At 45.2% G+C, this 15768-nt stretch overlaps 1 protein-coding gene across 7 annotated transcripts in view; it reads left to right on the top strand.

The window, feature by feature from the left end:
* The window catches only part of SMAD3 (SMAD family member 3), a 79857-nt gene extending 69110 nt beyond the window's left edge, over window positions 1-10747 (top strand). For 6 of the 7 annotated variants that reach the window (XM_087745448.1, XM_087745449.1, XM_087745451.1 and 3 more), the window contains exons 7-9: window positions 475-612; window positions 2991-3135; window positions 6596-10747. In XM_087745448.1, the coding sequence (XP_087601574.1) occupies window positions 475-612; window positions 2991-3135; window positions 6596-6719 (407 nt within the window). In that variant the 3' untranslated portion in view covers window positions 6720-10747. The remainder of the gene's footprint in view (window positions 1-474; window positions 613-2990; window positions 3136-6595) is intronic. The other variant, XR_015701689.1, reaches the window with a different exon arrangement.
* Window positions 10748-15768: the final 5021 nt, after the last annotated feature.

Here is a 15768-nt window from a genome sequence, read left to right on the forward strand (position 1 = left end):
GCAATGATTTGAAAACGTTGTATAATGTAATTCCAAATCACTAAGTAAATAAGCAAACAGTTGTATCCAGCTGCAATGACTTTCAGAAAAGGTTGAAAACCATATGTTAACTGAGAGAACATTCATATGGAAAATATCAGGGACACGTATGTTTGGAGTAAGCAGGCTGCGAGGTGGTAAATTTATGCAGTCCAGGCTGTGATGGACAGTGGGGCCAGAGAGTGCAATTCCGACTTTGTAAATTGGTCCTCTTGCCTTCCTCAGCTTCACTTGCTCGCAGAGCAAATTTATTGCTCCCTAATGGGATTACCCAGTGGGCCAAAAGAGGTGGTTTTCATTTGCCATCATTCATAGTTTAGCTGCTTTTTGAGAGCTGCCTCATGCAGAGGTTGTCTACATCTCTACCAGCTCTTCTTGCAGATTTTGCAGATGATTGCTCTAAGCTAAACCGAAACTGTGCCCTGTGTTTCCTAGGAAGAGGAGTAAGACTCTACTACATTGGCGGCGAGGTGTTTGCCGAGTGCCTTAGTGACAGTGCCATTTTTGTCCAGTCTCCCAACTGCAACCAGCGCTACGGCTGGCACCCGGCGACAGTTTGCAAGATTCCACCAGGTAAGGAAGTATGCCTTAGCTGTGATCCTACACAGGCTTCGCCTTTTGGGAACCGGGACTTGCTATGGAAAGCAAGCTCTTTGTCAAGGTAGGCATGGATTTGCTGACCTCCATTCTTGACGATAATCAGAAACTTGAACCCTATTATAAGCAACTTGATGACTTGAGCAGGACATTTTTTATAGGAAGAAGGTACTGATAAAGGAGGCTACTATGTATGCTCCAGCAATTGTTTGCACTACATTCATACAAGTAGGAAGAAACAGTACTTCAGTATCTAAGCAGAACTAAGAGCAGAATCTGCCACTTGTTCCATGCAGTGTTTTATCAGTCCATTATTGTATTGTAATTATCCGATAGTCATGTTTATAATTTTGTTTGTACCTTTAAGGAAAAGAATATAACATAAGAAATTTTTCTTAATTTAGATTCACCCATAATAGATTTAAATTGTTACTTTTTTCTGTTCTGTAATAAAACTTCCCCCCCCCCCGGTGAATTAGTTTTATTCTAGGGAAATCGCATTTGCAGGCACCTTGTTGTTCTGGTTACAGCAAACGTACGTCTAAAGTATGCTGAAAGATTACAAGAGAATTTATTGCATCTATCTAGGAAGAAAATACTTTTTTGTTAGATACATGCAAAGGAGCTAGGATGAGAGGATGCCATTCGAAAGGGAATTTAGCTATTTAACTAGGCTTACAAAAGCTACATTTTTTACAGTTAGAAGTATGTATATGTTTAAAAAACAAACTTTTTTGTTTAGAAATATTTGAATAAAGATTGTCTTTCTTTGAGAAGAGATCCGTACACTGCAAGCTCTGGCCCATCTTAACGGGTTTCCTTTCTCAGATGCTTAGGAAGCAGCTGCCAGTGTTGCAAACATGACTTAATTCTCCAGCCACATCACAAGAGTCCACCCTGGCTGGAGTCAGCATCTGAAGACATAAACAACCCACATTTCCGCTGTAGATTCATCTAAGGCACATTTCTTGGACTCCAGCTCTCCCCACTTTTGCCATAGTCTTTAGCTGCCTTCTCAGACTCATCTTCGAATCTTTGCTGTGTTTGAAGCAGTTTCTTCCTTCCCTTGTTGGCAAGATCAAGTCGTACCCGCTCCTCCCAGGCACAGTCGTGGAGAGATCTGTTCCCATCCAGTCCTGAAGTCTGAACAGCTTGGCAGTCTGATCCTGATCAAGTTTTTTGCTTTCCTTGCCATAGCTCTTTCTCCGTGCTCAGCCTGGCCCTGATGCTCTTCACCCTCCTTATTTTCCCCTTTTCGACTGCAATATGCCTGACACAGCTTCCCTTCAAACGCGCTGCAAGGTACATGGCTCTTGGGCTGTGCTCTTTTATGGTCACAAAAATGGGTAGTTGTTTCTGCAGCTGCTGAGCTGTTGCATGCGGTTACGCTTTGCTATATGCAGTTCGACCCAAAACAGATGACGGTATGAGTCCAGCCCAAGAGAGTAGGCTCAGAAGTGATTTTAGAAAAATACAATTCATCACGGTCCAAATGGTTGTTTTTCAGACTTGGCTCATATGTAATCCCAAATGAGCATTAGTTGCGTGCCAAGTTTCAGAGTTTAACTTGTTTCTGGTTATCTGGGAGAAAGCAAGCATAGCAACACTTTTTTTAGGAGTTGTGTATTTATTTATTACTTTACACTAGGAAGGATGTTGTTACATTTCACCTTCATCACCTAAAAACAGTTGAATAAGTTGTTCCCAGTCTTTTAGCTGGGACTAAACACTGGGGGAAAACTCCAGTTTTAAAGGACAATTCTTTGGTGGATGATAGTTATATTTAAAAGCTGATTATAGCAGAAGCAGCTCAGCTACCAGCCTTTTCAACCCTGATAACTGGTTTCTGGCTTGCCAGAGCAGTTTTGCTTCGGAACTTCTCCGTTACTTCTGCTGACAGAAACCGTGTAAATCCAGCACCAGTGAGTTCCTATTTTTAGCCTGTGCATTCCTTTCTTTCAGGCCCCATAGCAGTTGCCGTTGTTAAGTGTTACGGTCATAGTTGGGCTTTTAAATTACAATATGAGGGAAATGATTGTAAAGGAGATAGAAGGAGGTTCCACATGAGGATCCCAAGTCTGGGGTCGTAGATCGCATACTGCTGTGTGGGCACTAGCACCCATCGTTCTCTGTCCCGTAACACGGTTTTCTTCCTTTTCAGCGTACGAACTGTGGAAATGTGGCAACCTTGATTCCTTTTCTGAAATGCTGTGTTTAAACAATTTGTGTATAGTACCACATGGTCTGAGGACATGGGAAAGCAGCATTGAGTTTCTTTCCATCCTCAGAAAGAAATGAATTTCTTAATCTAGTTAAGCTAATGCCTTGTTCTTGTCATGTTCTTTTTTTCACAGGATGTAACTTGAAGATTTTTAACAACCAGGAATTCGCCGCTCTCTTGGCTCAGTCTGTAAATCAGGGCTTCGAAGCTGTGTATCAGCTGACCAGAATGTGCACAATTCGGATGAGCTTCGTCAAGGGATGGGGAGCAGAATACAGGTCAGGCCTTTTGAGTGGAACGTGGCGGTATGCTTGTGCTTGCCGTTGCCGCTCCTGTATTTCACAGCCTAGGACAGTGCTCTGCAAAGCTGCTTTACTCAGCTTTTAAGATGGGGGGAATTAGCACAGTGTCTCTTTAGTAAGGCAGGTAGGTTGTAGTTGTTGAGAATGTGTTGATCTCGTCTCTTGTTTTCCCATGCTATTTGTGTAAAACATACATCATGTGATATACGTGGAAGACCATGTGCATTTGGTCACAGCGTTGTATGAACCAAGAGCCTTACCTGAAGCAGAGTAGATAAATCCAGTGTAGGAACTGGCCTGTGTAGGAACTATTACTTTCTTTTTCTTAAAATTAGGTGTATATTTGATAGTTTGAGTGTCTTATGACTACATTGTTATCAGGACAGGATCAGTGTGAGTGCTTCCTAATAGATATGGGGTGGGTTTGATGTTTCTTTTATCAGGGACTAATGGGATTAAAATAAAAGCATATTGGCTTGAAAATTTACATTTGGAAGAACTGTTAGAGTTGCTGCGAAATTATAGTTACATCTCCTCATCCTTTCCTTAGGCTTGTCGTAGGGCAGTTGCTTTAATGTGACTGGCAGTGAGAGAAACAGGGTTACTATTTTTCCCAGTGAATACTGAAGATGAGAAAGGAGATGCAGTAGGGTCTGGTGGTTGGAATCGACAATATGCTTATTCTGACAACGTGGGGACAGTGGAGACAGCGTGAGGGATGTAGCACTCCATAGCTTGTCTTGCTGTCGCTCTGCTGCATTACCAAGCAAACGTCCCTAAGTAGCAAAGGGAGTGAAATCAGTGTTTAATAGTACAAGTAGGGGGGATGAAATTCATCGGAAAATGAATGTTGTTTTATGAGAAAGCTGGCAAGGATTTAAGCCAAATGTGATTTTGAAATACTTACTTGACTGTGTACCCTTTAAATCTGTGGCCTTATTTGAAAATCTGGGGGCAGTCTCTGCCTCCCGGAGCAGCAAGGCTGTCTGCTGACGCTCCCCTTGCACAGCTGCCTGCAGCAGCCGGGGGAGATGCCGCAGTATCAGCTGGAGCCTGGGCTCTGCACGTTACTCTCCCACTTTCTTCATTTCTCCAGATGTTTGGAGTCCATTTTGTTTTGAAATTGTCCTGCACCCGGGCCAGAGCATTTCAGCTCTGGCTCACAGCCACGGCTCGTAATGAAATCCAGATGAGCATGACTTACGGAAAGTCAACTATCTCATTAGAGTATTGTAGTCAGTGAAACCCTACGCTCACGCTGACTGCGCCGAAGCTGCTCTCTTGCTCCTTCGTTTCCTTGCCACAAAATACTACATCTGATTGCCTTTGTCAGAGCACGTTTATTTGTTGAACTGATTCATATATGAGAACGTTACTGTGGGAGCTGCATCCAGAGCACTGTTCCAGTGATTTCTGGTTCAGCTGCTTAGCCTTTTGAGCAGTCTAATTGGTGGGGTGTTTACTGCTCTTGTGTGCCAGGGATTTGGTGGAGGGAAGGGGGGAGAAGCCGACTGCATAAGCAGCCTGTGATTCAGAGATTCTCCTCTGTCCAGCGAGAGCCCGGTGGAGCAAGCTGAAGGCAAGGAGAGCTCTGAGGGTTTGCCTTTCTGAAAGGCTGGAGCCAATGTGTTGGTCGTCTAGGTGGGAAGGCAGAATGAAGTTTGCCGTGAGAGATTAGCAGAGGGCAGAAGCGCGGCAGCCCCACGGGTAGCGGGTTTCTGTGCAGTGCTGCCGGGACAGTTGTTGGACTGCTCAGCCTTAGGCTGGTTTCAGGCCGCAAAGGGGACCGCTCAGTGTTCAGTTACGGGAGACTAGTTTTTGCTGGGACCTGAGAGGTTTGTATGCTTCACTGATGCTGACAGAGCGAGAGGTGCTCTGCTCTCCCCGTCCTGCAGTCCTCCTGCCCAAACAGCTCACGAGACACCCTTCCATGCAAAACACTTGCCATTAAGTCGCTGTATAGGACAGGCCCTGCCCATACACCCACTCTTGGGGCATCGCCTGGCCTGCCAGCTCCGGTCAGCCGCGCCTGAGCTGGGAATGGGTGGGGTGCCTTCAGGGAGCCGCTGCCATTTTCAGTTCAAAGGATGAGATACAGATTGATCAACAGACCGGGTTACACCCCTCGGCCAAAGCCTTGCGGAGCCATACCCCAGAGCCCCGCTCCTCTACCCTGCTGCGACGGGGCAGGGATGGCGATGGGAGCGCAGGGCAGCCCCACGGAGCAGAGGCTCCCTTTTCAGCAGCAGTTTCTCCCTGGGTGCCGCAGACTTCGGCTTCTCCCTCCCACAAACAGATTCCAAGGACAGCTTCTGTGGGAAATGAGGGTGTAAAACAAGGCTGTTTCCAGGCTGTTCCTCTCTTTTCGTAATCCTCCTCCTCCACAGCAGCTGTCCCTGCCTCTCTGCCTGGAACAAGACTTAGGCCCTCCCTCGGCAGAGGAGCGAGAGCCCCTTGCCCTGTGCCTTGGCCTCCCTTCCCTTCCTTCCCTCCCCATCTCTTCCTGCTTGACCATCTGGAGACGCTGCATGGGGTCTGCCCTCCGGGAGGATAACAGAGAGGCAGACAGGAGAGGGGAAGCTGCTTTGCGGCAGGGGAAAGTAAAAGCACGGTGTGTGCTGACCCAGCAAGGCATCCCTCTCTGCTCTCTGGCCACAGCCGCCAACTCTTGAGGGATTTTAAAACACATGCTTTAATACCACGTTGCTGCTTTTCGGATAGGTTTTGCAACTTTTTACACTCCGCAGCATTTCTGCTTCTTTTGAGGCAGCTGATCAAATGCAAAATCAGTTGGAGTGCCCCATGCACCGCATGCGTAGCGTGGGGTTCAGACCTCCAGCGCATCCTCCCAAGCTGTACAACGAGGCTGCTCAGCGGCAGCTCTGGCCGCGCAGGGGAGAGGGCTCTGCGGGGCTGCAGGAGGGAGTCTGAATGGCTGAGCGGTCATCTCTCTCTGTCACTTCCACATACTACTAAAACCTAAAGATATGGTAAAAAGAGAATATCCTTGGCTATAGAGAAATTTAACATATTTGGTAAACTGCTTATGTTGCTATCTAATTAGGAGAGGCAAGGCCTGCAAAATAAAACTGAAGAATTTTGCTTAGATAAACACTTTCCTTTCTCTCCGGGGAATCAGATGCTGCCTGTTTTCAGGAATCTGAGTAGTAAATAGGTTATATGGTGAGTTGCTCCTCTGGGATCATAAGAAATGTAAAGAGAAAAGGTAGGGTTTTTAAAAGAAGTTGGCAGCATAGGCCAAAAGCGTGTTATAGAGGAGAGAGACATTCCTTTGGCCCCACATGCAAGACTATTGTCTAAGCAGGAAAGAATGCTTCAGTAGCTGTAAAACCTTTTCACATTTGTAAAGTTTCGTAAGTCACATTTATGTTCTCTTTTTTTCTTCTCTCCCCCCTCAACCCCTTCTCTCTTGCAGGCGGCAGACTGTGACCAGTACTCCCTGCTGGATTGAACTGCATCTTAACGGTCCTTTGCAGTGGCTAGACAAGGTCCTCACACAAATGGGCTCCCCGAGTATTCGTTGTTCCAGTGTCTCCTAAGGAAACATCTCCTGGGGGCGGGTGGGGGGAACAAAGACTCTGGAAAATGGAATTGGTTTAACCCTTAGCAAAATGCATAGTGCTTAGTAAACAAATTCCAAGTTATTGAAGCGATGAGGAAAAAAAATCTGCTTAAAAAAAAAAAAAGTGGGTTTTCTTTGCTTTGTTTTGGTTTTTTTAAACTAAATACCCATTTAAGCCACTTCCACTGAAACTGTTAGCACTTTGGTTACAATGCTATGGGCCATTGCAGTTAGAATTTGAAGCTGAAGTTTATCATGTTAAAAAAAAAAAACGGACTTCGTTTCAGCGGAGAGAAGCCAGTGCTCTGCCTCCAGCCGTGTCGTGCCTGTCTGGCCGCTTGCTCCGTGCTGCTGTGAGCACGCGGGAGCCACTGGCGGCTTGGAGGAAACTTTCCGTTTGCCTCACGCAACTCCCAGGCTCGTGTCATGCAGCATCTCCAAAAAGCCAGATACCGTGGGACTTTGGGATGACTCCTGCTCATGCATTACTGTCTCCATCCACCTGATCCACACCCGTCCTCCCTGGGATTGCAGCAGTAGGGGGAAAAGGAAGCATTTAAAGCACACACAAGAACTAATTCCCCCAGTGATGTTCCCAAAAGGAATGAATTTCCCACGCTGGACTACAAACAAGGAGGCAGAGTCTTGCTTCGTGCCTGAGGGATGCAGCCGATACCCTGACGGTCTCAGACTGGATTGACATGAAGCAAAAGGCCAAACTTCAGGTTCCTTCTGACATTGCTGCAGCGACTTTTGACTTGAGCTGCTCGCAGACAGACATTTGTCATGTGGGGAGCTCCGGCTGGATAAGTTAAGCCTTTGTTATTGTGCAGTCTGTTTGCATTAACTACAGAAAGTTTGTATTCTATTTTCTCAGTATGTTGAATGGTATCAGCCACTTCTTAGGGGCTCAGTGCATTCAGTGTCCAGGTCTGCTCTGGTGATGGAAGTGAACAGGCCCTTGCTGCCATTTTCAGAATATGCAATTTAATAGGTTATCCCATGCTGTCACATGTGACTGCGCATGAACCAGGACATCTCAGACACAAACCCCTCTGTTTAAAACTTATTTCAGCTGACTAAAATGCTCTGAGATGTGTTTTTGCCTGGAGAAATTGGGAGAGTGTGTATTTACTTGTATTATAAAATGTTCATTTTAAACATACATGCTCCAGACTGTTTAATACTTTTTTTCCCTGCAGCAACTGTCATGGCAAACAACTTCCACAACTGGAAAAAACCCTTAGCACTTGTTTTTATGGTTCAGATTTGCCAAATAAGTCTCATAACTTTGTCAGTACTATCCAATTATCTGTTTCTTTATATCTGCATTGAATATCATACGCATTTGTGCCAAAATATTAGAAGGGGGAGGGGAGAAAGTGATAATCAGTTTCCTATGGAAATCTTTATTTCTTTTTTTTTTTTCCCATATACGAAAGGCAAACACACAAGCTAGATCTGGCTCTGAGAAGGCCAGCCTCGGATGGACTTTACGATGGTTTGTGTTAAGGCTTTAGTCCTGCAAACTTTTGTGCTCCCAGACGCGAAGGCGAGCAGCCCCACTGAGTGCAGTGGAAGTTTTCCTGCGTGCCGGGTTGAGGTTTGCAGCTTCGGAGCGCCATGGTCCCATAATGGGGTACTGACTTGTAACAGCATTTCAGACACTTAGCAGGAATTTCCATGTACCCGCCTACCTGTAGAGAGAGGCTTTTCCGATGTGCTTGTTCCTTTGAGACCACTGTTTATCAGCCCCACTGCCTGGTTTGCAAAAAAACAACACTTTTGGACCTGAGGCGTTGGCAAGACGGGGCATGAGGCGCCCCTTGTTCGGTGGACACAGGAACAGACGATCCGAGAGGCTCGTTGCTGGTGTGTGTTTTTCCAGGCAAAGGAAAAGATGCTTTAGAGGAGAGTTTTCTTCTGGAAACAAGAGATGACATTCTGTATAAGAAATTTAAGTTCTGAGGAAGACTTTCAGTGGTGGTTGTGCTCCTGAATGATACGGGCACTTTTGAATATCCTCTTGCAGAATTTTGACTGGAGCTTTCCCTGTGCAACACGGCTTGTATCATAGCGCTGGAGGTTTTCTAGGAGTTTTAGTTTTTTGTTTTGTCTTTTTTAGTTTTTGCAATGTGGCTGATTTTAGTTAAATCTCTGATTGCATGGACTTGTGCCGTAAGAGCACCTGTATAAAATAGGATTTTCTAGCCACTTAAAAAGTAGGTCTGTCTGTCATTGTGGATTGATTTGGCATAAACTTTCAGATACAGGTTTCTAACATAGTTGCAACCCAAAATTTATCCTCACTTTTGTGGAAGTATTTGACTTGCTGTTTTAGTGAGAGAGGGGAAAAAAATCTGCTGTGTAAAATGGCCCCAGGTTTCCTCCCTGAGTGTCTTGAAGTCATATTTGCTTATTTTAGTGAACAAACTGTTTTCGTTGTCCACATAATCGTGGAGGAAGCTGGACTCTGTGGTGCCTTGTGCATTAGCAACAAAAATGACATCTTAAATCCCCGTGTCGGAGAGTTCATGACACACGACGGTGTGCGCGGGAACCCAGCCTGACCCAGAGGCTGCGAGCTGGAATACACCCGAACTGTAATGTGAAGTTAGCACACAGAATCGCCTCCGCAGCCAAACTAAGAATTGGACCTGGATTTCCACTATCAACCAGATTTATATCTTCTACTTGATAAAGGATGATGAATTGCTAACCGTTATTAATAGATGCCTTTTGAAAAACAGGATTCAGATGATGCCTAAAAACTTCGGTTAATCTTGCCTCATCATCCCTGAAGTAAAATGACTTCAAATGGAAAATGTAAGCTGGTCTAGCAGTACGATTAGATAAAATTAAGATTATCTCCACTAAAGTATTAATTTCCTCTCCTCCCCTTTGTTTGCCTTCTCACTAATTCATAAAAGCTTTATGGTTTCTAATGTTACCTTATAAAGTCAAATGGAAAGTCCTGTACCGTGCAACGAATGAAAAGATAAAGGCTGGGGAAGGGGTGCGATCCAAGGGACGTTACGGCTGAGTTTCCTCTGGGGTTGCAGAGCTGCAGTGGATTGTACAGAGGAAAGCTTCAGATCTGACGCGTGCTTAATCGTGCCATTCGCGTGGACACTAACGAAAGGGAAGAGGTAGCATTCGGCTGTAGGTTACTGTAGGCAGCGGTGTCCCAGAGGCGCACGTGGCTTCTTCTTGGTTTTACTTTTTTCTAAAACTTTATTAAAGTAGCTTTGATATGTAGCACAAATGTATGCAATCAACCGCACCCTAGCTTAGATTACATATCTGTACTGGAATATCTTCTCGTTTAATGGTAGTCTTGGCTAGTTTTACCAGGATTTCATACATTTTTGTTACTAGTAGAGAGTCACTAGCAGGAACTTTGACTCGTTTTAATTGGTGTAGCCATACACAAGGGCCTGGCTGCTGGCAGATGACATTGATGGCCTTGTGGTTTTAAATGACTGTGGTGATTTTTTTTTAATTATTATTAATGTATTGAACTGAACTGCAGTTTGTATTTTGTGTTAAGCTTGTCTTAGAAGTAATCCAGTGCTGTCCATTTGATTTAATTGCCAGGAAATCAGCATGCGTACGTACAAAGATGGAGAAATCTAATCATAACACATTTCCCCAAAGCTCTGGCTACCCATATATGCCATGAAAAGGCTGGGGGGTAACCTTTGAGAAGGAGTTAAACAAATCCGTTTCCTCTCCCCTTAAGGATCAGCATAGTTTGAACCATGCAGAGGACTCCTTTGCAGGGTGACGAATATTCAGGACTCCATCTCAAGCAGCAAGTATTGACATCCGTGCCTTGTGCTACTCGCTAACTGGAAAAGCACGAGGAGCAAGAAGAACACAGCGCAGTGAAGGACTTCAGCCATATCACAAAACATCTGGGAGCTTTCCTAGTTCTCTAAGGTACTGGGTAGGTAGGAGGAATGGAATTTCACAAATAAGCTGGTAAGCTAGAATGAGAAATAATTAGTCACTATATAGTAGTTGATTGAGCGGTATGGTTAAGAAATTCAGTATATGTTTTTTATTATGTACATGCTTTTGTATTTATGTTGTCTTTCTTGAATATTCAGATGAATCAAATATTTAATTCTTAACAGAAAGGGCAATTAAGGACTCAGAGTATTAAATCTTTCATATGTTCCTTTCTGGTGATTGCTAGAAATCAGGCAGTTACTGATGTGAGAACGAGAGACTCTCCTCAGAACTGAGCAACAGACCCTGGTGAACAAAACAGAACACGGACTTCTCCAGCAGGAGCCTTTGCCTGAGTTGCTGTTTTATCTTAGCCACAACTCAGGTTCCCAGAACGGCCCTTGAATTGTGCTCTTCGGATTTATGAGGCTTTAAAAAGAAAATAACATATTACTCCATAAAGGTTTTGGTTCATCTTACGTGTCCTCCAGTACGCGGGTACTAGAGGAGTCTGCACCAGTCCCTGCTGCTGAGATGCATCTAGTTCACTCTCCCAGTGGAGGCAGCCTACTTTCTTTACGCTAGGTTGAACTATTCCCCCTTTGCTAGATATGTATGAGCATGTTTGCATTAGCGTTTAGATTTTCTTAACCTGAGATTGTATGTTAATGACCGGTGATGCCACCTACCTGCTTTAGCTTGTTAAGCATTATTCACCTATTTTGTTACTAAAGGCCTGTACTATGTATGCCCTCTTATTTCATACGTGAAACTGTAAGTTCTATTTTTGACATTTTAATAAACTTTGATTTGAAAACTAAGGCTCATGAGAAAATAAGGACATTATAAAAATATATTTAAGGACACAAACGGAAAGCATTTGGAGTTTTGAAACCACAGATAATTCAGAGACAGCAGCATCTTTAGGTATGTATAATGAAGGTTGTTCCCAGTAATTCGCACGAATCTCAGTTACAGGTAAGATCTTCATCCTTTGTACAGTTTGGACAGTTTGGTTCAAGAATTTAAAGCCAGATATAAAAAATAATTTAAAAATTGCAACTAGTTCTTTTAACGAACAGGATCCAAAGTTGAGTAGAAGTGGAGCGCTGTGGCTCAAAGGATTTATTGCTGACCTGCTGGAAAAGTCGGGCGTAGCTAAGCATTCGCTCTTTGCGCGGTGTGCTAAACTGTAGCTGTATTTTCACCTTATGGCCGTGAATTAGGAAACTCCAGTATCAGAAGCATAGGAGCTGCAGTGGAGTACTTACTGCTTTGTCCTCGGTGTCTTGTCGTGAGGCAGACCCTAAAATACCCCTGGTGGCTCTGTGGTGAGGAACTGCATCTTTTCTAAGTCCCGTGCTCAAGCCATGGCTTTGGCCGCTCAGTTGTTCGCTCCTGCAGAACGGGGGAAGGCCGGTGGATGGGTACAAATGTGGTCTCCAGGCCGTAGTGCGTCAGTCATAAGGTGTTAATGCTCTTGGAACGGCACGTGGTCTGCTCCAGCACAGTAGCGTTCATCCAGTCAATGTGTTGCCTTACTGAAAAACGTGGCTTCTCTCGGACCTGGTTTAAAAGTGCCCCACTGTTTCATCAAATCAGAGAAGAGACTACTGGAGGTCTCTAGTCCAACCTCCTGCTTGATCCAAGACTGGTGCCAACACCAGATCAGGTCATCTGGGCTCTTGTCCAGATAAATCCTGAAGAAAAATCTTAAAGAACGGAGATTCCACCCACCTCCTCCCCAGATAAGCTGTTCCATGGCTGCATTATGCTCCTAGTGGAAAAGTTTTCCTGTCTTAATCTCCCAGGCTGTATTTTTGGCTATTACTCCTTGTTAAGAACAGGTTTCTCAAGTCTATGATCTCTCTTTGCAGCGATGACACTGCTCCTCCCTGCCACTCGAGGAGGCAACCGCTATAGTCAGAAATGAAACGGCAACCGAGCTTGAGCAGTGGCGGCTGCCGGGCGGCGGAGTCCTTCGCACCCGTCCTGGCCAGCTGTGGAGAACCAGACGCCATGGACGTGTCCCTGCTGCTGCTGTCCTTGCTGGGACTGCGCCTAGAGGTGACGCTGGGCCACGAAATGTCCAGCAAAGCGGCTGTTTCAGTGGAAGGCAGGTAGTCAGGTCAGCTGCCATGCTGGGGGGGGGAATACATACAGGCTGGCATTCAGCTGGCCGCAGAGAGGGCATGCTCCGAACAGCGTTACTAAGCCAAGGCGCGCTATGATCTCATTCTGTGAACTCCTAATGTTCCTCCTAGGGTTTTACTGAAACAGATTTTTTATTTTTTTTTTGTTGTTGTTTTTCCTGACAGAGGATTTACGAGAATACTTTTTCCACTCGCTTTTCCAACAATGTGGTAATAAAAAGGTCTCGTCCAGGTTTTGTACTGAGGTTGCCAAAACTCAAGTTTGATGCAGTAAATCAGCTCTGAGCTGCGAGTTCTGCTAGTTGTCACCTGAATATATCATGGATTTCAGTATCACAGTCTTCTCATCTGCACTGAAAATGGGAAGCCGAAACTATTTTACGGGTTTGATAAATGAAAAATCTCGAAGCCATAGCCAAAAAAAAAACAAAAAACCAAAAAACAAAAAAACCTGAATCAACATTCCGTGGAGGTTTCGGTTCAGGCAAAAGTTGGGTAACGAGTGGTTGGTCTGTACTGGCAGGAAAGTCCTCTTGCACGCATCAGCCTAGCCCTTCACCGGGACTGCAGCCCGGTGTGCACCGTAACGCCTCCGCGCCCAGCCAGAACCGGGCAAGCCCTACCAGCGACGGGTTATTCCGAGACGAGGGGAGCGGGGTGCTCTGGTTTTACACTTGAGATGGGTGGTGCTGCGCTGGGGTTTCATCCCCGTCCCTGCGCCTTTTCCCGGCTCACGGGAGGGTTCTCCAGCTCCCTGCGCCAGGCGGCTGCAGGGGAGGGAGGGAGGGAGGGAGGGAGGTGAAAGCACCGCGGCTGGGAACCAGAGTCTAACACCACAGCACCCACCTTATAAAGGATATAAACCTTTTTTTTTTTCCTTTTTTTTTTCTATAATCTACTAATTTGTGGATGTTTAGGACAAAGTTACCACAAGTCCAAAACGCTATCAGTGTAGTCTATGTTGTTTGAGATACACATTACTGTTATTGTACACAATAACATTTTCTCCTTTTAATCACTAATTGAACACATTTCTGTAGCCTTTAGTCAGGGTTGGAAGTTCACTAGCGAACAGTGGCATACTTGGAGTTCGTCAGTTTAATTTTACACTCAATTTATTTATAATGACCTAGCAACTAGTTTAATCACAAAAGAAATGCAAACTGAACAGGCTACAGAGAAAGACAGGACTTGGCCTCAGAAGCCTTACGGACTGTTTCATATAGGTAACAAAATCAATACCAGACGGGGTAACAAAAGCCTCTTTTCTCAAGTCAGAAGAGCAGGGGTATTGCAATGAAAAGCCGCCTAAGCCCAGGAAAACTATAGGATGTTTTGGCTGTATTTAAGGATGGATTAGTAAAACTACCAAACCTGAATGCAAAAGACGACTGAGCTGTGTTTATAATAGATACAGAATCATAGCCGACAACTGAATGTGTTTCTCCAAGGCCCCCCAAGCTCTTAACTCACTTCTGCAAATGCTTCTTTGGATTAGAAAGTGCCATTGTCCAAGCGAATGCTGGTGGAGAGATACAGAGGATTCGCGTTCTCCCCTCCGCGTGTGGAGAACAGCCTTTCCGACAGAGCCGCTGGTCGCTGATGTTGGAGGAGGGAGGTTACTTTCAGAGCATAGAGCTAAAACCAGTCTGAAAGGCACTGAACCAGATCTAAGGCCACTGGGCGAGACCACCAGCGGCGGGCTGCGAGCGGCGGCGCGGGGAGAGACGGGCGTTCTGCAAACCTTCCCCATCGTGAGCGCAGGCTGCCCCTCGCCGCATCGCTCCGCTGAGCCTCTTCGTTGATGACGGCGCGTGTGCTCCTAAGGTCAGCAGCTGCCTCCAGCGTGGAGCAATAGGAAGATGATGTTTCAGTGCTGTTTGATTTCTTCCCTGCCTTTCACACGCTCCATCTCCGTTCATGACATCCCCCGCTCGGTTCCTCCCTTGCCACCAGCCACTCGTGTGGCCGCTGGGGATCCCCAGGGAAAACTGAGGGAAACGGGAAATGTGGAGACTGATGGAGCCTTGAAAGTTTAACTCGCTTTAGTGTGTTTTCATGAGATTCAGTGATTGTTGTGCCACAGCTAGCACTGGAATTGCAGTTCCTTCAGCTCTGTTTGGTTTAAAGGTCTCTCGCAGCCTTTGGAGTGTTTGCTGGAACCCTTTCTGGTGCTCTTTGCTAACAGATGTAATCGCTTTCCTTTGAGCTTTCCTGCAAAGACCACAGCCAGAAACCGATGCTTCCCATTTTCACTGACGCATCATCATGTTTTCCTTCAGAATTGTGTCTTAAAATTCATTTACTGTATACCTAGATGCTCTTGTGACCATCTTTACCTAGGAAAAACTGCTACATCTAGCCACGGTGCATTAACTTAACTGCAGAGCTGTTCCAGAGCGGTTCCAGTTCAGCACTGGAGTACCAGTACCAGGGAAAGCTAACAACCTCAAAACTGTTATAAGGATTTAAAACCAAGATGGGAATTCTTTTGTTGCTAAACAATGCTGAGGTGGGAATTCTTTTGTTGTTGCTAAACAATGCTGTGGCAGACAAAGAGGAACTAAGAAAGAGACACAACAAGTGTCAGGTTTGCTTTTCCGCTACTGCCCCTCTTAGTCATTTCTCTAACATCTATTTTGTAAAGAAATGCTGTAGCTAAAAACAAAGCCTCTCTTCAGAAAAAAAAAACAACCCGCAAAACAAAAAAACAAGCTGCCAGCAAAGTAAACTTTGACTTAAAAATACAACACAATACTCTTTAAGGATCCTTAAAACTATTTCCTAATATCTCCTAGCCACACTTCCTACCTTGACGAATCGTGCTTTTTTAAAGCACAGGCTGCATCTACAAACAAGACACGCATTTACAACAAAACCATGTTCGAAAGACTTCTTAGCATGTTAGCAAGATCTGCA

The sequence above is a fragment of the Nipponia nippon genome, unplaced genomic scaffold (assembly GCF_047370975.1).
Source record: "Nipponia nippon isolate SJK-2023a ecotype South Korea unplaced genomic scaffold, ASM4737097v1 scaffold_9, whole genome shotgun sequence".
Classification (NCBI taxonomy): Eukaryota; Metazoa; Chordata; class Aves; order Pelecaniformes; family Threskiornithidae; genus Nipponia; species Nipponia nippon.